Raw genomic sequence first — 26,827 nt, 5'->3', positions numbered from 1 at the left:
AGCTACAGCATCCAAAGTGGTCTTCAATGAGGATGTAAACTAACTGACGAGATACTCTATCTCACTTACAGAGTTTAGGTAGCACTCTGCACTGTGTTGGTATATGGCATTAGAGAAATAAGAAGGAATCAATCCTAAACCTAGTTACAGCGCTTTCTGAAAGAATTCTAGTGTAATGAAAACTATTCCCCACTGCTGGGTAGTCCATCAGAGTAAAGTAAATGTTATTAAGAAATGATCAGCCACGAGGGAGTTTTCAGGGAATACGGTAAGTTTTCAATTTCCATACCATAAGTCAGAACAAGATCTAAGGTAGGATTAAAGTGGTGGGTGGACTCATTTACTTTTGAGCAAAGCCAATAGAGTCTAATAATAGATTAAATGCAGTGTTGAGGCGTCATTCTCAGCATCTGTGTGGGATGTTAAAATCGCCCACTAAATTATCTTATCTGAGCTAAGCACTAAGTCAGACAAAAGGTCTGAAAATTCACAGAGAAACTCACCAGTAACGACCAGGTGGACGATAGATAAAACAAAATAAAATGTTTTTTGGGGACTTCCATTTGGATGGACAAGACTAAGAGTCAAGCTTTCAATGAATTAAAGCTCTGTCTGGGTTTTTGATTAATTAATAAGCTGGAATTGGAAGATTGCTGCTAATCCTCCGCCCCGGCCCGTGCTACGAGCATTCTGACAGTTAGTGTGACTCGGGGGTGTTGACTCATTTAAACGAACATATTCATCCTGCTGTAACCAGGTTTCTGTAAGGCAGAATAAATCAATATGTTGATCAGTTATTATATCATTTACCAACAGGGACTTAGAAGAGAGAGACCTAATGTTTAATAGACCACATTTAACTGTTTTAGACTGTGGTGCAGTTGAAGGTGCTATATTATTTTTTCTTTTTGAATTTTTATGCTTAAATAGATTTTTGCTGGTTATTGGTAGTCTGAGAGCAGGCACTGTTTCTATGGGGATGGGGTAATGAGGGGATGGCAGGGGGAGAGAAGCTGCAGAGAGGTGTGTAAGACTACAACTCTGCTTCAGGTCAAATCCAGTTTGTAACATTAAGTGGTCTGAGAACATTTGGGTGTGCATCATGGAACATTCCAACAAAACTACATTTGTCATTATTTTATCCTCTGCTGGGCGAAGGCCCAAAGGGGGCTTATGCTGTGGCGATTTCTGTCAAGTTGTCTGTCCATCCCAAAAATGGTATAAGCGTTCTGAAATCAGCTCCTCTCACATTTTTAGGAGGAATTTCGTGAAATTTGGTATAAGTCCTTCTTATAGGTTGGTAATACACATATCATCATATCGTTTGAGTTGGGCCCATTTTACCAGAGTTATGGCCCTTAACAAAACTAGACTAAGTTCGTTTCATGAGTGGGTGCCTACTTTCTGAAATGAACTCCTGTCACATGTTTAGGAGGAATCTCATGAAACTTGGTGCAAGTCCTTGTTATAATTTGATAATATGTATATTATAATATTACTGTACAAGATTGACACATTTTGTCAGAGTTGTGGCCCTTGATTTACAAACCTACACACTGCCAGTTTCATGAGTTGGTGTCTGCATTCTGAAATCAACTCCTCACATATTTAGAATGAACTCTGTGAAAATTGCTACAAGTCCTTGAACTGCCAAAGCAGCATTTTCCAGTGGGGGATATTGTGCTCTCAGGGCACCCTTGTTTTTATTGTACTCCCAGGTAGAACAGCAGTAATTAATCTGGTGAATGCTTTTGTCTCTGCCCAATCACTTTTTCACCCTTTAACCTTCATAATTTAGGCTTCATCTCTTATTTTAATCACTGACAGTCCACTTGTCATTCTGTAGGTCATTTGATTAAGACAGATACATTAGAGCTTCTTCTGCCAGAGTCCTGCCTGCTGCTCTCTGACCCATATTCCTCTCATCTATTTATTTTATTCTTTCTTCACTTCCCTCTGTATTTCATCATTTCTTATCCATTGAATTAGTTTTGAGAAATGTACGTGAGCTGTTAAACGCTGCATCATGTAATTATAATAAGGCATTATAAAGTATTCAAACATGCTGGTTCCAGGTTCCAGCCGTTTACCTGGATGAAGCGTTGTGAGTCCGAGCCACGACTTTGCCCACACTGCCAGGATCTCTTTGTGGCTTACTGCCCAGCTAAATAACTGATGAGCATGTGTGAAACATCTCATCATACCCCCCCACTGAATATTTCACAAAAGTGCTGCTGAAGAATTCCTGCTGCACCCAACAAATGTTTACTCTCACTTTAGTGATAAACGAGAGGGGCACCCAGTAGCCTAGAGTGCCTCCCTTCACTGAGGCGCAACAGGCACCTCAACAATATTAACATGAGCTTCTCCCACTCACACACACAATTTGAAATGTCCAAATATTGCATCATTATGGCATTACAAATCCCATCACCTCCCTGATTTCTTTGTAGAAGTCCTGCCAGGAAAATGACAATTTTGCTATACTCGCACATGGCACACTATAATAATACAATAAAATGCTTTTGGAAGGCGGTATGCCTTTTCAAAGGCCCAACGTTCATGGCCAGTCACCCAAAATGATCGATATTCGCCCAAGTTAGATATTCAACCTTGACTAACTCGGGCGAATATCGGTCATTTTGGGCGACTGGCCATGAACAGAGGGACTCAGAAAATGCATACCGCATGACAACAGGGTGTTATTTGCATTATTATCACTTTACTGAGATACACAACATGTGGTGTAACAGTATGCAGGTCGTATATTGCGCTGCGCAAGCCAGTCACGGAACTTGCGTATTCCAAACTCGGTGGATTTTGTCGTGTTAGCTGGTACCGCGCTGCTCTCCAAATTCACCAGTGCGTCCTCGTCAAGCTGGCTGCTTTGGCTGCTGTTCTTTGTCGGACTATCCATGATAAAATCATCCATATTGGGAGCAACACGCACTTCTCGCCTTTTTATCTTTTCCTCTGCGGACAGTTCTTGGGCTGCACGCGCTATGACATCATTTGTTTACGCACAGCGGGCGGGTATGCCGATACTTGTTTGCTACTGCAGGCGGGTATAGCCAGGTAGCGTCGACGTAAATCTACGCTACCGGCCTAGCAACGCCTCGGTAAAGTGATAATAATAAAACATATTAAAGCCAATCTGATGGATATGTTTGACAGATAAACAGCTTAGAAATGCATGAAGTTAAAAAACTACCTTCAATTCAAGCCGCTCCTCATTGTTTTCATGGATTTTTTCCATTTATTTATTTTGGCAAAATAACAAAGAAAATAACAGAATTTTTAATATGGCTCTGATCATTTCCACTTAGTGCAGTGTTGTAGTGGCATGGATGAAAGACTGTGTCTTAATTGCTAAAAATGCACTCTGATAATAATAATAATTAGCAAAAACTTCTTAAAAACGTCTTTAAAAGTGGACCTTGAACCAAAGTAACTTGGGGATGGGGGGGGGGGGGTCTTCTGATGCCTCACCCTTATGACTGCTGTCTTGTATAGTAACTGTAACTGAGGAAAACACAGACAGGATGATGTGAAAATGTGTGTTTATGTGAAAAGTGTTGCCTGATTGGTAGGTAAGAAGAGTCGCTGTGCACCAACCCACAGAAACAGACTTGTTGCGTATATGAAGTGAGGGAGAGCATAAATATGCTTTTAAAACATGCGCTATAGTGCTGCTGGTGAGTTAGCAGAAAGCAGTGATATACTGCTGGCTGCTGTCTCTGTTGGCATGTGGCTTATGAAGGAAATCAAGACTGATCTGTGTGACCTGTGTTGAATAACTCCATTGCTGATTGATTCAAACATGCTTTGATCAATCCCAATACTGTGATTGGATTGGAACATCCCTATTTTTAACATTTTCCAAATTATTGAAGGATTTATTATAGTCAGTATACTGTTTGAAAGACTAATTGTTTCACCTCATTGTTTCAAACATTCGCCATTTTTTAAACTCTTCTTCCAGTCTCTATCATGCTTCTAAAATCTCTGCCTTCCATTTCATTTAGCAGCAGCATGACAGTGTAATGGAGTGTGTGGAGCACTGAGGGCTTAAACACGCTGCTGTTGTAAAAGGTGCCACAGATTTCAGTCTCAGCAAAGAGAACATGTCATCAAAGGATTAATGCAAGACTTGAAATGTCTTCCTGAAGTGGCACACAGACTGAGCTCCATTACTTCCCGTGAGCTATTAAAAATTCAGATATGAACGACTACAGCGCCGTCATTTCAAATTTGAGAGGGATTGCATCCTTTTACTATTCTCAGTGAATGTCAACTGTGATATGCAGTCTGGTCTCTTTGCATATCGTTAGTGAACAAGGTGTGTAGGTCAAATCTGCGCAAAGGTCAACATTCTAAATTTAAATGTTTCGCTCCAATTTGCCACAAACATGGCACACAAATGGAGGTGTGTTCTGCCATTGCCCAGTTGAGGTCAAGTTTACCAAAGGGCAAACATTGGGGTCAAGGTCATGTGTGCCTTACTCCTCCCAGGTCCTTTTGTTGATCTCTACCAAGCTTGTTACATTAAAGAAGAATGACCTTAAAGAACTTATTATAGTAAAGGTCAAGGATTTTCATTTTGAACCCAATTTGGACCAAATGTGGCACACACCGGTGGATTCCAGAACTGACCTGGTAAGGTCAGCCAAAGCCATTTGGATGAAGGTCAAGGTCATTGGAGTAAAATGCCAGAAAATACTGGTGGCTGCCATTGGTACCCATCAGCCTCCATGGCAGTAAAATCCCTGGGTGGTAGAATTACTGTGGTGTTAGCAAAACCTTTTGGCCTGTGACCTTGAAAGGTCATCCATTTTCAAAGTTGACAGAGGTCTTGACCTGAAACATCTTTCCTGTAAGTTTGGTAACCCAAACCTATTCAATTTCAATTTGTCATTTTCAGTTTGTACAGGGGTCAATAAAGTGATGCAAATTATTGGTTAAGTTAATAGGATTAATAAATGGAATAGTTTTGACAGTGCTGAACGTCTGGGCTCCAAAGTAAAGATCAAACAAGGTCAATATGCATTGGATTGTATGACATGTGACATATGTTACCCTGTAGCATGAACTAAGTATGACATGATGCAAACTGTTACTTTTTAAAACGCGATTAACTCAACCAATAATTTGCATCATTTTTTTTTACTAAAAGTGGAGCAACTATAACTTTTGACCCCCGTACAAACTGAAACTGACCTTTGTCACCATTCTTGCTGCTTTTACCTCATAACTCCATAACATTCAGTCACAGATTGTCAAAACTATACCTTTTTGGAATCTTTATGATCAGGCAAATAATGTGGTGTAATTTTCTATATGATTGGAGCATGTTTTAATTTTGGCCCCTGTGTAATTCGTCAATTGACCCCAACCTGGCTGCCTATTGAAAACTGGCCAATCAGTTTTTTCAAAAGACTTCATGTCTATTGATTATTTGTGCCGAATTTGATGCTTGTATCACCATTTGCAGGATTCCACTCTAAATATTCTCTTATCTGCTGCACTATATACACTCAACAAAAATATAAACGCAACACTTTTGGTTTTGCTCCCATTTTGTTTGAGATGAACTCAAAGATCTAAGACTTTTTCCACATATACAATATCACCATTTCTCTCAAATATTGTTCACAAACCAGTCTAAATGTTGTGAAAGTGTAGGAACACGGACCCACAACAGGGGGCGCAAATGAACGGACAATGGAGTAAGTCAAATAACAAAGCTTTACTGCTGTGAAACTCGCACAACAAACACAACAGATTACAATTTCGGGAACAAGCCGAATTCCAATGGTGTCGTGTGGGCAGGCTCGAAGGTAGGAGACGTCTGTCCAAGTCGAACCGGAACCACTCGATTTCCACCGCCACCGAACCCCGGGAATACTGGAGCCGCCAAGTCCCGAACTCCCAGGTGACCACTGCCTCCGCTTGTCGGATCTGGTACTGCTGGCGAGGAACAAAAACAGTCAGAGGTGGGTGCGCTGCACCCAGCAACACGGATGGTGGTAACACCACCTCCCCCTCTCGTCAAGAAAACACTGAAGTGCAGGAGTGTGAGTACTTATCCAATACTGTCTCCTGCTGCTCTTCTCTCTCTCTGTATAAAGGCAAAAAGTATTCAAGGTTGATATAGTCGGCTGGATACGTTACCTCCTCGGTAGAAACGATATCTCGGCAATGAGGTGGAGATGCCGTCCTGCTGATATACCCCACTGATGATTGCTGTCAGCTGTCTCAGGTGATGGATGACAGCTGTCACCCTGGCTGCTTCCGTGAGGCGGCAGCGCCCTCTGGTGCCTGGAGCCCACACTCCAGGCAGAGCGCCCTCTGGTGGTGGTGGGCCAGCAGTACCTCCTCTTCAGCGGCCCACACAACAGGACCTCAATGGGCGCCTCCTGGTGCCCGACCGGGCTTGTCCGGGTGGCGACGGTAGAAGTCGGCCAGGAGGGCCGGGTCCAGGATGAAGCTCTTCTTCACCCAGGAGCGTTCTTCGGGACCGTACCCCTCCCAGTCCACCAGATATTGAAAGCCCCGGCCCATCCGTCGGACAGCCAAAAGCCGGCGCACAGTCCAAGCCAGCTCGCCATCGATGATCCGGGCAGGAGGTGGCGCCGGACCGGGTGTACAGAGGGGCAAGGTGTGATGGGGCTTGATCTTCGACACGTGGAACACTGGATGGATCCGCAGTGAGGCCGGAAGCTGAAGCCTCACTGCGGCGGGACTGATGACCTTGAGAATCCTGAAAGGACCTATGTATCTGTCTTGCAACTTCGGGGAGGCCACTTGTAGTGGGATGTCCTTGGTGGACAACCACACCTCCTGCCCGGGACGATACGTAGGGGCCGGGGTTCGCCGACGGTCTGCATGGGCCTTTGTCCTCATCCGGGCCTTTAGTAAAGCAGAGCGGGCGGCACGCCACACCCGACGGCATTTCCGTAGGTGGGCCTGGACCGAGGGCACACCGACCTCTCCCTCAACTACCGGAAACAACGGGGGCTGATACCCCAAACACACCTCAAAGGGGGAGAGGCCGGTGGCTGACGACACTTGGCTGTTGTGGGCGTACTCGATCCAGGCCAGATGGGTACTCCAGGCCGCCGGGTGCGCGGCTGTCACGCAGCATAGGGTCTGCTCCATCTCTTGATTGGCCCGCTCTGCTTGCCCGTTGGTTTGGGGGTGGTATCCGGACGAGAGACTGACCGTGGCCCCCAGTTCCCGGCAGAAGCTCCTCCAGACATGCGAGGAGAACTGGGGACCGCGATCGGAGACGATGTCTGATGGAATCCCATGCAGCCGGACGACGTGGTGGACCAGGAGGTCTGCCGTCTCCTGGGCTGTTGGGAGCTTCGGGAGGGCCACTAAGTGGGCCGCCTTGGAGAATCGGTCCACTATCGTGAGGATGACGGTGTTTCCCTGGGACGGCGGGAGGCCCGTGACAAAATCCAGGCCGATGTGGGACCAGGGGCGATGAGGCACGGGCAGCGGCTGTAGCAGTCCCGGATCCTTGCGATGGTCGGCCTTGCCCCTGGCGCAGGTGGTACAGGCCTGGATGTAATCCCGGACGTCGGCCTCCAGGGACGCCCACCAGAAGCGCTGCCAGACAACTGCCATGGTTCTTCGCACCCCTGGATGACAGGAGAGCTTAGAGCCGTGACAGAAGTCCAGGACTGCAGCCCTGGCTTCTGGTGGGACGTAAAGTCTGTTCTTCGGTCCAGTCCCGGGGTCCGGGCTTCGTGCCAGGGCCTCCCGGACGGTTCTCTCTACGTCCCAGGTGAGGGTGGCCACGATAGTGGACTCCGGGATGATGGGTTCCGGTGGATCCGACAACTCCGTTTTGACTTCGTCTTCGTGTACCCGGGACAAGGCATCCGATCTCTGGTTCTTGGTCCCGGGCCGGTAGGTGATGCGGAAGTCAAAACGGCCGAAGAACAGTGACCAGCGGGCTTGCCTGGGATTCAGCCGCTTGGCGGTCCTGATATACTCCAGGTTCCGGTGGTCAGTGAAAACCGTGAATGGCACGGACGTTCCCTCCAACAGATGTCTCCACTCTTCAAGGGCCTCTTTCACCGCAAGGAGCTCTCGATTGCCGACGTCATAGTTCCGTTCGGCCGGGGTCAACCTGCGGGAAAAATAGGCACACGGATGAAGGACCTTATCGGTCTTCCCACTCTGAGACAGCACAGCTCCTATCCCTGAGTCCGAGGCGTCCACTTCAACCACTAACTGGCGACTAGGATCGGGCTGCACCAGAACGGGTGCAGACGAGAAGTACCGTTTCAACTCCTTGAACGTGGCATCGCAACGATCCGACCAGGTGAAGGGGACTTTTGGTGAGGTCAGGGCTGTCAGGGGGCTAACTACCTGACTGTAGCCCTTAATGAACCTCCTGTAGAAATTAGCAAAGCCGAGGAACTGTTGCAGCTTCCTACGGCTTGTGGGTTGGGGCCAGTCTCTCACCGCCGCAACCTTGGCCGGATCAGGAGCGACGGAGTTGGGGGAGATGATGAACCCCAGGAAGGACAAAGAGGTGCGGTGAAACTCACACTTCTCGCCCTTAACAAACAGTCGGTTCTCCAATAACCGCTGCAGGACCTGACGTACATGACGAACATGGGTCTCAGGATCCGGAGAAAAGATGAGTATGTCGTCCAGATATACGAAGACGAATCGGTGCAGGAAGTCCCGCAAGACATCGTTAACCAATGCTTGGAACGTCGCGGGAGCGTTTGTAAGACCGAACGGCATGACCAGGTACTCAAAATGACCTAACGGGGTGTTAAATGCCGTCTTCCACTCGTCTCCCTTCCGGATCCGAAACCAGGTGATACGCATTCCTAAGATCAAGCTTGGTGAATATCTTAGCTCCATGCAGGGGCGTGAACACCAAATCCAACAAGGGTAAGGGGTATCGGTTACGAACCGTGATTTCATTCAGCCCCCTGTAATCGATGCATGGACGTAATCCGCCATCCTTTTTCCCCACAAAAAAGAAACCCGCACCCATCGGGGAGGTGGAATTCCGGATCAACCCGGCAGCCAAAGAGTCCCGGATGTAGGTCTCCATTGATTCGCGTTCAGGTCGTGAGAGGTTGTACAGCCTACTGGACGGGAACTCAACACCTGGAACCAAATCAATGGCACAATCATACGGGCGGTGCGGGGGAATGGTGAGCGCCAGATCCTTGCTAAACACCTCCGCAAGGTCATGGTACTGCACCGGAACCGTCCCTAGATTGGGCGGGGCTCTGACCTCCTCCCTGGCCTGGGAACCGGGAGGAACCGAGGTACCTAAACATACCCGATGGCAGGTCTCGCTCCACTGAACCACTACCCCGGACGGCCAATCGATCCGGGGATTGTGTTTTAACATCCAGGGGAACCCTAAAATCACACGGGAGGTGGCCGGAGTCACAAAAAACTCGATCTCCTCCCGGTGATTCCCCGACACCACCAGAGTTATTGGTGGTGTCTTGTGAGTGATTGGAGGGAGTAGGGAGCCATCTAGCGCCTGTACCTGCACAGGCGAGGTAAGTGCCACCAGAGGGAACCCTATCTCCCTGGCCCATTTGCTATCTAGCAAATTCCCTTCTGAGCCCGTGTCCACCAGTGCTGGGGCCTTCAGGGTTAAATCCTCATAAAGGATTGTAACTGGGAGTCGTGTGGCGATGTGGGTGTGTCCCACGTGAATATCTCGGCCCACCCCTAGCCCAGTTTCTAGGGGCGGGCGTTGGTGTTTAACCGCTCGGGGCAATCTCTTAATTGATGCTCAATTGAGCCACAAACAAAACACGCCCCGTGGGCCAGCCTCCTTTGTGTAACCGGTGCCCTAAATGTTGCCCTACCCGTGTCCATAGCTTCGTCAGCAGGGGGGGCTGTAACCGCACGGAGCGCAGGGGCCGTGGAGCGTGGGGAGGGCGGAACGCAGTCGGAACCGGAAGGGAGAGGGACGACGCGTGCCCGGCCACGCCCTTCGTCTCGTTCCCGATGGCGCTCTTCTAACCGATTGTCTAATCGTATGACAAGATCGATGAGCCCATCTAAATCCCGCGGTTCGTCCTTAGCCACCAGGTGCTCCTTGAGGACCAACGACAGTCCGTTTACAAAGGCGGCACGGAGGGCAGTGCTATTCCAGCCGGACCTCGCAGCCGCGATGCGGAAGTCGACTGCATAGGCAGCTGCGCTCCGGCGCCCCTGTCTCATTGACAGCAGCACGGCTGAAGCGGTCTCTCCTCTATTAGGGTGATCGAACACTGTTCTGAACTCCCTCACAAACCCATCATATGTCTGAAGGAGCCATGAATTTTGCTCCCAGAGCGCTGTAGCCCAAGCGCGTGCCTCACCACGAAGCAGATTTATCACATAAGCTACTTTGCTAGCGTCGGTCGCGTACATGACGGGACGCTGTGCAAAGACGAGCGAACACTGCATAAGGAAATTTGCGCACGTCTCCACACAGCCTCCGTACGGCTCTGGGGGGCTTATGTATGCTTCAGGGGAAGGTGGGAGGGGTCGTTGGACGACCAGTGGAACGGCACTGTTACGCACAGGATCGACGGGAGGGAGAGCCGCAGCGGCGCCCGGAGGGCGCGCTTCCACCTGCGCGGCGAGAGCCTCCACCCTGCGGTTCAGGAGGACGTTCTGCTCGGTCATCAAATCCAACCGAGTCGTGAAAGCGGTGAGGATCCGCTGCAACTCACCGATCACCCCTCCTGCGGACGCCTGTGCGCCCTGTTCTTCCATTGGCCATTCAACAGCCGGTTGACGCCCCTCGGGATCCATGACGCTGGCCGAGATATCCTGTTGTGAAAGTGTAGGAACACGGACCCACAACAGGGGGCGCAAATGTACGGACAATGGAGTAAGTCAAATAACAAAGCTTTACTGCTGTGAAACTCGCACAACAAACACAACAGATTACAATTTCGGTAACAAGCCGAATTCCAATGGTGTCGTGTGGGCAGGCTCGAAGGTAGGAGACGTCTGTCCAAGTCGAACCGGAACCACTCGATTTCCACCGCCACCGAACCCCGGGAATACTGGAGCCGCCAAGTCCCGAACTCCCAGGTGACCACTGCCTCCGCTTGTCGGATCTGGTACTGCTGGCGAGGAACAAAAAACAGTCAGAGGTGGGTGCGCTGCACCCAGCAACACGGACGGTGGTAACACCACCTCCCCCTCTCGTCAAGAAAACACTGAAGTGCAGGAGTGTGAGTACTTATCCAATACTGTCTCCTGCTGCTCTTCTCTCTCTCTGTATAAAGGCAAAAAGTATTCAAGGTTGATATAGTCGGCTGGATACGTTACCTCCTCGGTAGAAACAATATCTCGGCAATGAGGTGGAGATGCCGTCCTGCTGATATACCCCACTGATGATTGCTGTCAGCTGTCTCAGGTGATGGATGACAGCTGTCACCCTGGCTGCTTCCGTGAGGCGGCAGCACCCTCTGGTGCCTGGAGCCCACACTCCAGGCAGGGCGCCCTCTGGTGGTGGTGGGCCAGCAGTACCTCCTCTTCAGCGGCCCACACAACACTAAATCTCTGATAGTGAGCACTTCTCCTTTGCTGAAATAATCCATCCCACCTCACAGGTGGGCCATATCAAGATGCTGATTAGACACCATGATTAGTGCATAGGTGTGCCTTAGACTGCCCACAATAAAAGGCCACTCTGAAAGGTGCAGTTTTATCACACAGCACAATGCCACAGATGTCACAAGATTTGAGGGAGCGTGCAATTGGCATGCTGACAGCAGGAATGTCAACCAGAGCTGTTGCTCGTGTATTGAATGTTCATTTCTCTACCATAAGCCGTCTCCAAAGGCATTTCAGAGAATTTGGCAGTACATCCAACCAGCCTCACAACCGCAGACCACGTGTAACCACACCAGCCCAGGACCTCACATCCAGCATGTTCACCTCCAAGATCGTCTGAGACCAGCCACTCGGACAGCTGCTGAAACAGTCGGTTTGCATAACCAAAGAATTTCTGCACAAACTGTCAGAAACTGTCTCAGGGAAGCTCATCTGCATGCTCGTCGTCCTCATCGGGGTCTCGACCTGACTCCAGTTCGTCGTCGTAACCGACTTGAGTGGGCAAATGCTCACATTCGCTGGCATTTGGCACGTTGGAGAGGTGTTCTCTTCACGGATGATGCGAAGGAGATGTGTTGCACTGCATGAGGCACACACCAGATACTGACTGGTACCCTCCCCCCCCAATAAAACAAAACTGCACCTTTCAGAGTGGCCTTTTATTGTGGGCAGTCTAAGGCACACCTGTGCACTAATCATGGTGTCTAATCAGCATCTTGGTATGGCACACCTGTGAGGTGGGATGGATTATCTCAGCAAAGGAGAAGTGCTCACTATCACAGATTTAGACTGGTTTATGAACAATATTTGAGGGAAATGGTGATATTGTGTATGTGGAAAAAGTTTAGATCTTTGAATTAATCTCATACAAAATGGGAGCAAAACCAAAACTGTTGCGTTTATATTTTTGTTGAGTATATGAGATGTAAGATGCTGCTCCTCAGTGTTTCTCAATTGCCCTCAAAAGTATGGGAACACTTGGTATTTCACACATTTTAATTTGTTTATTCCATTTCAAATACATTTTTTTTCTAAAATTATCTTCCTTAACTCAAACTGAAAGCAAATCTCTACAACTTCATATAAATGAATTAAAATATAAAATCCAGCTTCCTGATGAAGTGGTGTAGAGCAGGATTTTCTTAAAAAGAAGACCTGAAACTTCAGCTACAATTTGACAGAAAGTACATTTGAGATGAAAACCTAGATTTGATGTTTTGGTGAAAGAAACTTTTGTATTTCTTCAGAATTGATGTAAATAAAGTCCAAGACATATTCAGTGACTTGGAAATGTTCATGTTTCCATCCCCGACTTGTCTGAAGAAAACTGGCAATAAAACTGATTATTATTTACAGGTTTTTATCAAGTTTTAGAGATTTGCTTTCAGTTTGAGTTTGAGGAAAATGCTTAAAGTGGCAGTGGGTTAAGAGGGCTGTAATTAGGGGGGTCAGCTGAAAGGCAAAAAGAAAAATGCTTAAAAAGGTTGGGGTATGGGGGCAGAGCCCCCCGGAAGCTGAAAGGCAAGATAAGAAAAATGCTTAGAAAGGTGGGGGTCTGCTAAGGTTTTAGCCATGCTCATGCTCCCAAGAACCATTTACTGAAAAATGTCTGAAGGACCTAAGGACATGTTTAGACGGTGAGGAGCTTTCAGGCATGTGAGAGGCAAATAAAGAAAAATGCTTAAAAAGGCGGGAGGTCTGAAAGGTTTTAGCCATGCTAATGCTCCCCTCAAGCATTTACTCAAAAAACGTCTGAAGGACCTAAATGACATGGTGAGATGCTAAAGAGCTTTGCTCGTTTATGTCCATGACATATACAGATTATAGGATTTTCAAAACACAAAACAAAATAAACTCTAATAATAATAAAAGACTAAATACAATAATACTAATAATTTCACTTTTCTCATATTTTAATCTTTTCCTCTTCCACATACAGATGGGGAGTGACGACATGCTGCTGTACAAACGAAATGTGCTCAGCAGAAACTGTTCACATCTCTTCCAGGCCAAAGTGGGTATTTGGAGCTATATGGAGAGACATTATATCTCAGAATAAAGACAATGCAAAGGATAGGATTCATGAACATTCACACATTTAAACAGTGTGAAAAACTAGCCAGACAATAATTAGAGCTAAGAAAGACTGTTCATATTCCTCATATTTATTGTTTTTTCCCCCACTTTCTCACAGCCACAGTATTTGCAAATTTCTCTCTTGCATATTAGCAGTCATATGCACAGCAGTTTCACAAACACTGCAAAGTCAGAAATCAGCCACAGAACTCCAAACATGAACATGACTGAACGGACTCATAAAAAGTCTGTTATCCTAATGGTTGCTGACTCTGCCTCACCACTTTCCCACCCAATGTGTGCAAAACCATCAGTGCTAGTCATCGTCTTACAACCTGTTTCACAGTTTTTCACCTCATATTTGGCCTGACTGACCTCTGCCCAGTAAACCTGTGGTGTATTTATGAGTGTATGTGTCCACAGGTTACTTACCTATGGGCTTCAGGGAGGTGTATTTATTGAAGCCGATACCCAGGTTGTTGTGAGGGTGAGACAAGGTCATGGCCGGTCCCAGGTTAGACAAAGCTGCATTATTCAGATGGTTAGGATCTGAGAGAACTGGAACAAGAAGAGAAAAAAGATGCTTGTCAAAATAATGTTTTCAACATTTGGGTTTCATGGTATTGCAGAGATTAATGGTTTTGGAAAATTACTACATTTCCCAGATGGTTAGTGTAACACCACTGCTAGACATTTCTGCCACTTGTTTTTGTGAGCTGCTAACTGCTAACACTAATGTTAACAGTGGTATGTATGATGGCATATGCTAACACTAACTGTAGTAAACATTTTCTTTAATATAGCCAGTATGTAGTGAAACATCCCAAGTCGATCAAGTTGTTAGTATGATCAAAGCACATGGCCACCCCACTGAGGCTGGTCTGCCTGAAGTTTCTTCCAACAATCAAAAAACACCTGAGCATTCCCCCAGGCATTGTTGCCAATGTGCCAATTTTCCCATAATGCCTTTTGGCACGTGTGTCTGTTAACACTCAAACCTTCAGAATTAGCACATTACTTCAAAACATATGTGCGATATTTTCACTTTGTAAAAATGATAATTACCGTTAATGTTGATAAACTGTCCAGAATTAGTTGTTTATAAGTGAAACCATGAGTTAAAAGTGCTTTGCACTTTATGTCTCCTGCCCACTATCTGTGTTGTTGCATGTGGAAAGTAAACAACACTTTTTTTGGGGGGAGGGGGGCAGCAGTGGACAGTGTGCATAAAGACAGACGCTATGGCTTGTTGTTCATTTGGGGTTTGTGATCGCCTTTGGTTTTATTCAGAAGCCTCGGTGGTGCTTAAACTTGAAACTAGCTTATCAGTAGCCGACAGTGTACTGCATCAATCAAAAAAGTTAGCGGTTAGCTGCAACTTCCACTATGTTTTTAGCGGTTTATCGGTTTAGCATTATAAAAGTTAACTTTTCAATTAGCAGATTAGTGGTTATCGAAGCTAACTTTTTGCTTAGCTGTGCCCACCACTGCCCTTCAGTCATCATGACTACTGTGAATTAAGCCCTGGTCCCATCAAATAATGAAGGATGAATAATGAGCCACGCAACAGGTTTTTTTTTTTTTGCTACGAGAGGATTTATTCAACTATCGTGGGAGAATAGTGGCTCTGAGAGGCTCTTAGAGGCAGTATCTTTGGGTTAATGAGGCTCATCTCTGAGCGTGACGCTAATTTCAAGATGTCCAAAATTTTGCAAAAACATTGTGGGGCAGTTTGTGTACGAGTTACTACGAGGACTAACGAGGATTATAGAGGCATGTTTGTGGTGACTACGAGCCTGCTAAAAGCCCATTATCCAAGCGCCTACCAGCTACAAGGACCGGGAGAGGCTATTTTTGGAGCGGCTCGGCGCTCTTACGCACACAGTTCCACCTGCTTTTTTCCTCCCTCTCTCTCCTGCTCCATGAAGTGGAGAACGTATTTGAAGCAGCTAAAAGGTAATTATTCACAATGTTTTTATTTTAATAGCTTGGGAAAACAGCTGCATGTTCATTCATTCTATATAATCAATTGTAAAAGTATGTCTATGATAGATTTAATATCGTGTTAATGGATCAGGAGCTCCACTGTGTGTGCACACTAACACAATGACTCGTGACTCGTGATCAAAACAAGCATTTAAACACCACCCACAAAAAAGTGATTTTGCAGTCAATAATGGATGAACACAAAGTTAAAAGTTGGATCATGGTGTGAAAATGACTGTTTAAAGCCACAGAAGAAATAAAGCCAGCGAGCCATGGATGGAAAGGAAGCCAGTGAGAAGGAGCGCAGCGGTGGCAGTCCAGGAATGCAGAACGGCAGCACGCAAAGAGCGATTTTGCAGACATAAACGGATGAACACAAAGTTAAAAATGGGATCACGGTGTCAAAAGAAATAAAGCCAGTGAGAGGAAGCGCAGGGGCAGCTGGCCAGGAACCCGTGGTTCGGTTGTAGCTGGTCTGGTGCATTTAATAACTGGAACACAGGTGGACAGCAGCCTGGCGCTCAGCGCACACCCGCCAGACTGTAAAGGGACCAAATGTGGGAAGGCTGGAGGTTTGGACCAAACCCATGCCTAAACGTGCACCAATGTTGCGTTATCATGGCACTACATGGATCATATGTGGCTTGACGTGGATCATATGGAGCCACACAAGCCACTCGAGGCTGGACGGGGCTCAAATGACAGGTCGGTTATGGCTCACTAGAGGCTGACACCTGGCACATGCAAGGTACAGAGAGGCCTTTGTAGCAGATACGTGACGGCTTAAAACGTGGATCATTCTTCAAATAATCAATGACACACCTGTGCATGGCTCATTATTCGTGGCTTATTATTTGGTGAGACTGAGGCTTTACAGTTCTTGTGAGAAGAGAAATTGCAGCAGTTGCATGGAAATGGTGTCATTTGGTCAGTGGTTCATCACATTCCAAAAATATCACTTAGCTTTTACATAAATCTGTAAAGGAAACAAATCTGTCTGTAATTAATTAATTGCAGTATAACCCAAAATCCATTAATTCCTTGAAAAGGTTTGTCTCTGCCGGTGGGGTACAGGTATGTCTTAGAACGGTGGGGTACAGGTATGTCTTAGAAAAAGGCAGAAAAATCCTTGTGAAACTTCTTCTTCTTCTTCTGGTAAGTTTTTTAATCAGCACACTCGGATTATTTATGATCGTACAGCAGATAATGTTAGATGTCAAGGATCTGACCTCATCACTTCCGTCAGGGAATGACAATGAAGATTGTTGTCACTGAAAATTAAAGTCAGTGCCTGCGGGTGGGAGAGGCAAAGGTGAAAGTCTTTTTATTTATTTATTTTGTATTAAGACCGAAAAGGAACAAGCTGAAGCCACTGCTATTACACTTGCCTGTCACTCAAAAAAAGAGTCACCTTTAATGACGTTAGACACTTCAGTTTATTTCTATATGGCACAAATCTGACCTCTCTGTCAATGGTATGGATGGGTTTGATCCCAAGACCGTCTTGCAGTGAGGTAAAAGTGATAACCACTGCACCATCATATACCAAGAACACATAAATCTGGATAAAAGGATGGCACTATCAATTTTATATTCATGTCTCTTATCACTCACTTATTAAGTTTACAGTTTTGTCTTAGGCCCCCTGCTTTTCTCCCTTTATATAGCACCCCTTGAGCACATATTGCGGCATTTTGGGATTACCTTTCACTGCTATGCTGATGATACTCAGTTACACATGCCGGTAACTGCTGTTAATCTCGTACACATAAAATCCGTAGAAGATTGCCTTGCATCAGTGAGAAGCTGGATGTCTAGAAACCTCCTACTTTTAAACTCTGATAAGACTGAAATGATGGTTGTCATTTCAGCAGACGGCTGTCGTCTGCTGTGATTGTTTACTGTTATTTACTGTTTTTCTGTGACTGTTTTGTGTGCTTATGGGTTTTTTTTTTTTTGCTTCAGTGGTGCTGTGTGTGTTCAACACAGCAGCAATGGAGGTTTTTTCTTTCCCAAACTTTCCTTGTGTGTGCTTTTATGTGTGTTTATGTACCGGACCGGCTTATGTGTGTTGTTGTTTGTTAAGTGTGTCATGAAGCCAGTCAAGGTTTGAGACATCGGCATCAGTTTGACCAGTTAACACTCAGCCTAGGCTCGTGTGTCATACATCACACTGACAAAGTAAGGAACTTTGGGGTAATTTTTGATCCTACATTGTCCTTTGACCTACACATTACACAAATATTACAAGGACTGCTTTCTTCCACCTGCAAAATATAGCGAAGATTCATCCCATCCTGTCTATGGCTGATGCTGAAACCATGATCCATGCGTTTATTATCTCTTCTAGATTGGACTACTGCAATATTCTATTTTCTGGTTTACTGCAGTCCAGCATTAGGGGTCTCCAATTGGTTCAAAATGCCGCAGCCAGACTTTTGACACGAAGCAGAAAGTTCGACCACATTACACCCATTTTGGCATCTCTTCACTGGCTTCCTGTCCCAGTGAGATCAGATTTTAAGGTTCTGCTACTAGTCTATAAAATTGTTCACGGACTCCACGTCCCTACTTAGCTGACCTATTTAAACCTTACGTACCAGCCCGGGCTTTACGTTCTCAGGGTGGAGGACTACTTTATGTTCCTAGGGTGAATAAGAAGTCTGTGGGTCACAGAGCTTTCTCTTATCGTGCCCCTGTTCTGTGGAATGATCTCCCTGCATCAATAAAACAGTCAAATTCTGTGGAGACTTTCAAGTCCAGACTTAAGACGCACTTATTTCCCTTTCGTATGGCTAGCATACTGGTATAGTTTTGTTTTACGCTTTTTACTCTTTTAATTAATTTTATTAGGAAACGGAGCATGCCGCGGCCTCAACTTTACCTAAATTCTGGGTCTTTTAGTGAAGCTTAGGGCTAGTGGCCGGCGATCACCTTAGTATTTCTTCTGTTTTTCTTGTTGTTTAATGCTGACAAATTATACAGTATTTCTTGTCTTTCTGATGCCTGATTCTGTTTTTTCTCTGTTTAAGGTGCAGCTCCATCCAGAGATGGGAGCTGTATTTGTGCTGGAGACCCTGCTGTCCTGTGCACCAACAGCATTTCCTGTATATTTGTTTTGTGAATTGTTGTGTAATTTATGTTTGCAGCATGGCCCAAGCAGAAGGTCACCCCTTTGAGTCTGGTCTGCTTGAGGTTTCTTCCTCAGAGGGAGTTTTTCCTTACGACTGTTGCTCTGGGGTTGGTAAGGTTAGACCTTACTTGTGTGAAGCGCCTTGAGGCAACTCTGTTGTGATTTGGCGCTATATAAATGAAAATAAATTGAAAATTGAAATTGAGTGGAGTTGTGTTAATGTCTGCACGTATCTCTTCTGATGGGGGAGTCGTACTCTTGGTTGTGTTGCTGTCTGCTTTAGTCTGACCACAATCTTCATCCTCAGCTCAGTAGATGCATCTGTCATAGGAGGGTATTTGGGTATCATCCGGATCACCTTCCTTAACACTACTCTCTCCTACTAGAGTCTGCTCCTTGCGTTCACACTGCTCAGTACCTCTGGATCTCTTGGTTCAACCAAAGCTTCCTTCTACTGATGTTAGAACACTGAGCTATCAGGTGCTTCTTGGTCAGAGTGGAGGTTGATTCTGTTCATCCATAGTTCCTACATGCATTGCATGTAACTTCTGTCATTGGCTCTGCTGTCATAGTAGCACTCCATCAGTTCCATGTTGTCAGTCCTTGTCCATACAGTATGTGTCTTATTCCAGTAGCCCATTTCCCATCCGTCTGTCCTGGTGCCACAACAACTTACTTTGTTAACCCGGGCGATGTCTGAGCTGGTATGCCTTTATTTATATGTGTCTTGCTCATGTTCTGAGGTAGGCTGTGGGGGTCTAGACTGGGGACCCTTACTGGATGCATGTACTGACTGAGGTTTGAACCCATGACCTGTTGTTCCAAAGGCAGCAATTCTACCACTACACTATCCGGCATGAAGGTCTCATTGTAAGCTTACGCACTGATTTGCTGCTGCAGGTAATTATGCACTAATCGATGTTATATTCCATTGCTGCTAATAAACACTCTTAAATCCTACACACTGTAGCTCTAAATCAATGTAATTATTAATAAAAGTTGAAAATCTATTTTCATCTTCAGTTTAAGTGTTTTTGGTTGAACTGGACCATGTTGTACTAAAAATGTAAGCACAACATGGTCACTGAGTTAAAATGTATGCAGATGCACTTATGTGTATCTGCAAACATTTTGAGGTATAATTTGCTGCTAAAAAATCAGATCACATTAACTGGAGGATGATACACCAACTTTTTCCAAAGTTACACACAAGATCTTTAACTCAGAAACCATCTGTTTCCCTCCTGGTAGTTAAACTCTGAAGCTCTGTACTTCTCAAACATGCCCTCACTCCACTGGTCTAAAACGCCGTTTCCCATGAGGACAGATTAGAATCTCTCTCTCGCTCACACACACACACACACACACACACACACACACACACACACACACACACACACACACACACACACACACACACACACACACACACACACACACACACACACACACACACACACACACACACACAAATTCCCACACAGACCTACCAGCCCCATGATGACTAAGGCGCAGTGGTGGAAATCAAACAAGCGGGAAATAGGAGCGAGTCAGAGAGGGCAGCAATGCAGAGAGGAAGCCAGAGAGCAAGAGAAGTGACACCAGTGCTGAGTGATTGGATTAGAAATAGATCTTCACTTCTCTGTGTAATTGATACGCAGCGATGACACACAGTGCAGCGTGTGCCATCGATATGGGTAATGGGCCATTTTCTCCTTGTGATGGGCCCTTCTCAGACATCAGAGAGCCTATGCAAAGTGGAATTTAATCGAAACGTGGGAATGTTTGTTTTTACTAAATTGGACAAGTTTTAAAGACTGGACATCTAGGTCTCCGGAGTGAGATTGCATCAGAATTTTGGCTCTCTGTTGGGACTTTTACACAGAGACTGCTACCTGCTGCTTTGGACTTGAACTAACAGTCTTTTTCAAGACTTTTTTACTTTTTTACTTTTTTACTGTGCTCCAACGCCTAAGGAAGACCTCTAACGGTCGAAACATCGCGACGGAGCACTTTTATCAGCTAACTTTCATCAGCGTTGGCAAGCTAACTAGCTTGCTAACGCTTTCGTTTTTATTTTTTTATTTTTATTTATTTTTTTTTTTAGCACTGTTGTCGTGCGTTATCTGTGCTGCTCCACAGCGTGTTTAGTCGATTTTTATTTTATTTTAGCACCGTTGTCGTGCGTTCGCTGTTGTCGTGCGTTGCCTGTGCTGCTTCATGGCCTGTTTGGTGCCTTGATTGGGGCACTCCTTCTGCTGAATCACCTTTAAATTATTACACATTATTCACTTGTGTGTTTTTAGGAATCCGCTAGGTTGCGTAGCTACTAGCTCTTAGTCGATTTAGCATGGCGGCTTCTCCTGTCTCTCCCGTACTTTTCTGCTCTGGGTGTGAAATGTTTAGTTATTCCTCGGCCTCCTTTAGCAGTAACGGTACTTGTAATAAGTGCAGCTTATTCGTAGCTTTGGAGGCCAGGCTGGGCGAATTGGAGACTCGGCTCCGCACCGTGGAAAATTCTACAGCTAGCCAGGCCCCTGTAGTCGGTGCGGACCAAGGTAGCTTAGCCGCCGTTAGTTACCCCCTGGCAGATCCCGAGCAGCCGGGAAAGCAGGCTGACTGGGTGACTGTGAGGAGGAAGCGTAGCCCTAAACAGAAGCCCCGTGTACACCGTCAACCCGTTCACATCTCTAACCGTTTTTCCCCACTCGACGATACACTTGCCGAGGATCAAACTCTGGTTATTGGCGACTCTGTTTTGAGAAATGTGAAGTTAGCGACACCAGCAACCATTGTCAATTGTCTTCCGGGGGCCAGAGCAGGCGACATCGAAGGACATTTGAAATTGCTGGCTAAGGCTAAGCGTAAATTTGGTAAGATTGTAATTCACGTCGGCAGTAATGACACTCGGTTACGCCAATCGGAGGTCACTAAAATTAACATTAAATCGGTGTGTAACTTTGCAAAAACAATGTCGGACTCTGTTGTTTTCTCTGGGCCCCTCCCCAATCAGACCGGGAGTGACATGTTTAGCCGCATGTTCTCCTTGAATTGCTGGCTGTCTGAGTGGTGTCCAAAAATGAGGTGGGCTTCATTGATAATTGGCAAAGCTTCTGGGGAAAACCTGGTCTTGTTAGGAGAGACGGCATCCATCCCACTTTAGATGGAGCAGCTCTCATTTCTAGAAATCTGTCCAATTTTCTTGGATCCTCCAAACTGTGACTGTCCAGCGTTGGGACCAGGAGGCAGAGCTGTGGTCTTATACACCTCTCTGCAGCTTCTCTCCCCCTGCCATCCCCTCATTACCCCATCCCCGTAGAGACGGTGCCTGCTCCCAGACCACCAATAACCAGCAAAAATCTATTTAAGCATAAAAATTCAAAAAGAAAAAATAATATAGCACCTTCAATTGCACCACAGACTAAAACAGTTAAATGTGGTCTGTTAAACATTAGGTCTCTCTCTTCTAAGTCCCTGTTGGTAAATGATATAATAATTGATCAACGTATTGATTTATTCTGCCTAACAGAAACCTGGTTACAGCAGGATGAATATGTTAGTTTAAATGAGTCAACACCCCTGAGTCACACTAACTGTCAGAATGCTCGTAGCACGGGCCGTGGCGGAGGATTAGCAGCAATCTTCCATTCCAGCTTATTAATTAATCAAAAACCTAGACAGAGCTTTAATTCATTTGAAAGCTTGTCTCTTAGTCTTGTCCATCCAAATTGGAAGTCCCAAAAACCAGTTTTATTTGTTATTATCTATCGTCCACCTGGTCGTTACTGTGAGTTTCTCTGTGAATTTTCAGACCTTTTGTCTGACTTAGTGCTTAGCTCAGATAAGATAATTATAGTGGGCGATTTTAACATCCACACAGATGCTGAGAATGACAGCCTCAACACTGCATTTAATCTATTATTAGACTCTATCGGCTTTGCTCAAAAAGTAAATGAGTCCACCCACCACTTTAATCATATCTTAGATCTTGTTCTGACTTATGGTATGGAAATAGAAGACTTAACAGTATTCCCTGAAAACTCCCTTTTGTCTGATCATTTTTTAATAACATTTACATTTACCCTGATGGACTACCCTGCAGTGGGGAATAAGTTTCATTACACTAGAAGTCTTTCAGAAAGCGCTGTAACTAGGTTTAAGGATATGATTCCTTCTTTATGTTCTCTAATGTCATATACCAACACAGAGCAGAGTAGCTACCTAAACTCTGTAAGGGAGTTAGAGTATCTCGTCAATAGTTTTACATCCTCTTTGAAGACAACTTTGGATGCTGTAGCTCCTCTGAAAAAGAGAGCTTTAAATCAGAAGTGTCTGACTCCGTGGTATAACTCACAAACTCGTAGCTTAAAGCAGATAACCCGTAAGTTGGAGAGGAAATGGCGTCTCACTAATTTAGAAGATCTTCACTTAGCCTGGAAAAAGAGTTTGTTGCTCTATAAAAAAGCCCTCCGTAAAGCTAGGACATCTTTCTACTCATCACTAATTGAAGAAAATAAGAATAACCCCAGGTTTCTTTTCAGCACTGTAGCCAGGCTGACAAAGAGTCAGAGCTCTATTGAGCTGAGTATTCCATTAACTTTAACTAGTAATGACTTCATGACTTTCTTTGCTAACAAAATTTTGACTATTAGAGAAAAAATTACTCATAAACATCCCAAAGATGTATCGTTATCTTTGGCTGTTTTCAGTGATGCCGGTATTTGGTTAGACTCTTTCTCTCCGATTGTTCTGTCTGAGTTATTTTCATTAGTTACTTCATCCAAACCATCAACATGTTTATTAGACCCCATTCCTGCCAGGCTGCTCAAGGAAGTCCTACCATTATTTAATGCTTCAATCTTAAATATGATCAATCTATCTTTGTTAGTTGGTTATGTACCACAGGCCTTTAAGGTGGCAGTAATTAAACCATTACTTAAAAAGCCATCACTTGACCCAGCTATCTTAGCTAATTATAGGCCAATCTCCAACCTTCCTTTTCTCTCAAAGATTCTTGAGAGGGTAGTTGTAAAACAGCTAACTGATCACCTGCAGAGGAATGGTCTATTTGAAGAGTTTCAGTCAGGTTTTAGAATTCATCATAGTACAGAAACAGCATTAGTGAAGGTTACAAATGATCTTCTTATGGCTTCGGACAGTGGACTTATCTCTGTGCTTGTTCTGTTGGACCTCAGTGCTGCTTTTGATACTGTTGACCATAAAATTTTATTACAGAGATTAGAGCATGTCATAGGTATTAAAGGCACTGCGCTGCGGTGGTTTGAATCATATTTGTCTAATAGATTACAGTTTGTTCATGTAAATGGGGAATCTTCTTCACAGACTAAAGTTAATTATGGAGTTCCACAAGGTTCTGTGCTAGGACCAATTTTATTCACTTTATACATGCTTCCCTTAGGCAGTATTATTAGACGGTATTGCTTAAATTTTCATTGTTACGCAGATGATACCCAGCTTTATCTATCCATGAAGCCAGAGGATACACACCAATTAGCTAAACTGCAGGATTGTCTTACAGACATAAAGACATGGATGACCTCTAATTTCCTGCTTTTAAACTCAGATAAAACTGAAGTTATTGTACTTGGCCCCACAAATCTTAGAAGCATGGTGTCTAACCAGATCGTTACTCTGGATGGCATTTCCCTGATCTCTAGTAATACTGTGAGAAATCTTGGAGTCATTTTTGATCAGGATATGTCATTCAAAGCGCATATTAAACAAATATGTAGGACTGCCTTTTTGCATTTACGCAATATCTCTAAAATCAGAAAGGTCTTGTCTCAGAGTGATGCTGAAAAACTAATTCATGCATTTATTTCCTCTAGGCTGGACTATTGTAATTCATTATTATCAGGTTGTCCTAAAAGTTCCCTAAAAAGCCTTCAGTTGGTTCAGAATGCTGCAGCTAGAGTACTGACGGGGACTAGCAGGAGAGAGCATATCTCACCCGTGTTGGCCTCTCTTCATTGGCTTCCTGTTAATTCTAGAATAGAATTTAAAATTCTTCTTCTTACTTATAAGGTTTTGAATAATCAGGTCCCATCTTATCTTAGGGACCTCGTAGTACCATATTACCCCATTAGAGCGCTTCGCTCTCAGACTGCGGGCTTACTTGTAGTTCCTAGGGTTTGTAAGAGTAGAATGGGAGGCAGAGCCTTCAGCTTTCAGGCTCCTCTCCTGTGGAACCAGCTCCCAATTCAGATCAGGGAGACAGATACCCTCTCTACTTTTAAGATTAGGCTTAAAACTTTCCTTTTCGCTAAGGCTTATAGTTAGGGCTGGATCGGGTGACCCTGGACCATCCCTTGGTTATGCTGCTTTAGACGTAGATTGTGGGGGGTTCCCATGATGCACTGTTTTTTTCTCTTTTTGCTCCGTATGCATCACTCTGCATTTAATCATTAGTGATCGATCTCTGCCCCCCTTCACGGCATGTCTTTTTCCTGTTTTTTTCCCTCAGCCCCAACCAGTCTCAGCAGAAGACTGCCCCTCCCTGAGCCTGGTTCTGCTGGAGGTTTCTTCCTGTTAAAAGGGAGTTTTTCCTTCCCACTGTGGCCAAGTGCTTGCTCATAGGGGGTTGTTTTGACCGTTGGGGTTTTTCATAGTTGTTGTATGGCCTTGCCTTGCAATATGGAGCGCCTTGGGGCAACTGTTTGTTGTGATTTGGTGCTATATAAGAAAAAAGTTGATTGATTGATTGATTGATTTGATGTGTGCATAAAACGTGACTGGTTATCACTTCATGTGGGACTGATTCCTCCCATCACTCATTCTTTCCCAAAGAGCTGCAGCACTAAAACAAAATCCTCTGCATCAGCTGCTCCTAAGACTGCAATAAAAAAGATTTTCAGCAGCTTTTGCATGAATTTTTCTGTGTCCTACATTTTTAAACCGTTTTTCCAAGGTTTTTTTTTCTTTTTTTTTTGCAGTGACCCAAAGTAAAAATGGAAATAATGAGACACTGAACAAAAGAGCTATTGCATAGAGATAGATGTGCAAAATCAGCTAAATTTTGGTGAGATCCCCAGTTTGCCAAAGAGCTGTTCCCTGCAAGACAGCAACTGTAATTTTTATCGGAATAATGATTTCCTAATGACATATTACTGAGGAATATGTCCTGCAGTTAATGAAGAGGAAATGTTTGACACAAAAGTTTACATTGTGGTCACATGGTGAATGTCTGCAGTGTAAGTCCACTTCTGCATGAGATGCATATAAAGGGCAACTGGATATTATTATTATTATTATTAGAAATTTTCATTATTATTATTATTATTATTTTTACTTTTGGTAAATGGACTGCATTTATATAGCACTTTTCCATCTGCATCAGATGCTCAAAGTGCTTTACAATTATGCCTCACATTCACCCCGATGTCAGGGTGCTGCCATACAAGGTGCTCACTACAGACTGGGAGCAATAGGGGATTAAAGACCTTGCCCAAGGGCCCTTAGTGATTTTCCATTCAGGCGGGGATTTGAACCGAGGATCTTCTGGTCTCAAGCCCAACACCTTAACCACTAGACCATCACCTCCCCAGTATGTACCCCCTTACTCCAATTGAGAGTCACTGGTGGGAGAATGGGGGTGGGGTGGGGTGCTAGAGCTTAGCCCAGATCTTATAGGACAGGCCCCAGGTGGGATGCAATTCCACCTGGGGGAGGGAGAGAGAGAGAGAGAGAGAGAGAGAGAGAGAGAGAGAGAGAGAGAGTCACTTGTATTTATCCCATGTTCAAATCAGCATTTCTTAGGTTTCATTATTAGAGTAATGATGATGTGAAGATTTGTTTCAAACATGCAAACAGTAGAGCAGGAAGCTCATTGAGATAAGGAGCAGGGCTGCCAATATGTGGAGCAGGGTTCGAATCCCACTCATGCTGGTGTGTCCCCACACCAGACACTTCATCTGCACTGTCTCAGTCATCCAAGCTCTAAATGGGAACTGACCTAGGCTGGGGAAGTAACCTGCATTGGACTGGTGTCTTCTCCAGGGC

General features: G+C 45.0%; 1 protein-coding gene across 1 annotated transcript in view; it reads right to left on the bottom strand.

The window, feature by feature from the left end:
* LOC117528137 (protein shisa-8) overlaps positions 1–26,827 on the bottom strand; it is a 232,229-nt gene that overhangs the window by 8,414 nt on the left and 196,988 nt on the right. Inside the window, exon 3 of the mRNA XM_034190710.1 lies at positions 14,122–14,247. Within this exon, the coding sequence (XP_034046601.1) occupies positions 14,122–14,247 (126 nt within the window). The remainder of the gene's footprint in view (positions 1–14,121; positions 14,248–26,827) is intronic.

This window comes from Thalassophryne amazonica, chromosome 16 (genome assembly GCF_902500255.1).
Source record: "Thalassophryne amazonica chromosome 16, fThaAma1.1, whole genome shotgun sequence".
NCBI lineage: Eukaryota > Metazoa > Chordata > Actinopteri > Batrachoidiformes > Batrachoididae > Thalassophryne > Thalassophryne amazonica.
This window is presented reverse-complemented; position numbering and strand designations above follow the sequence as displayed.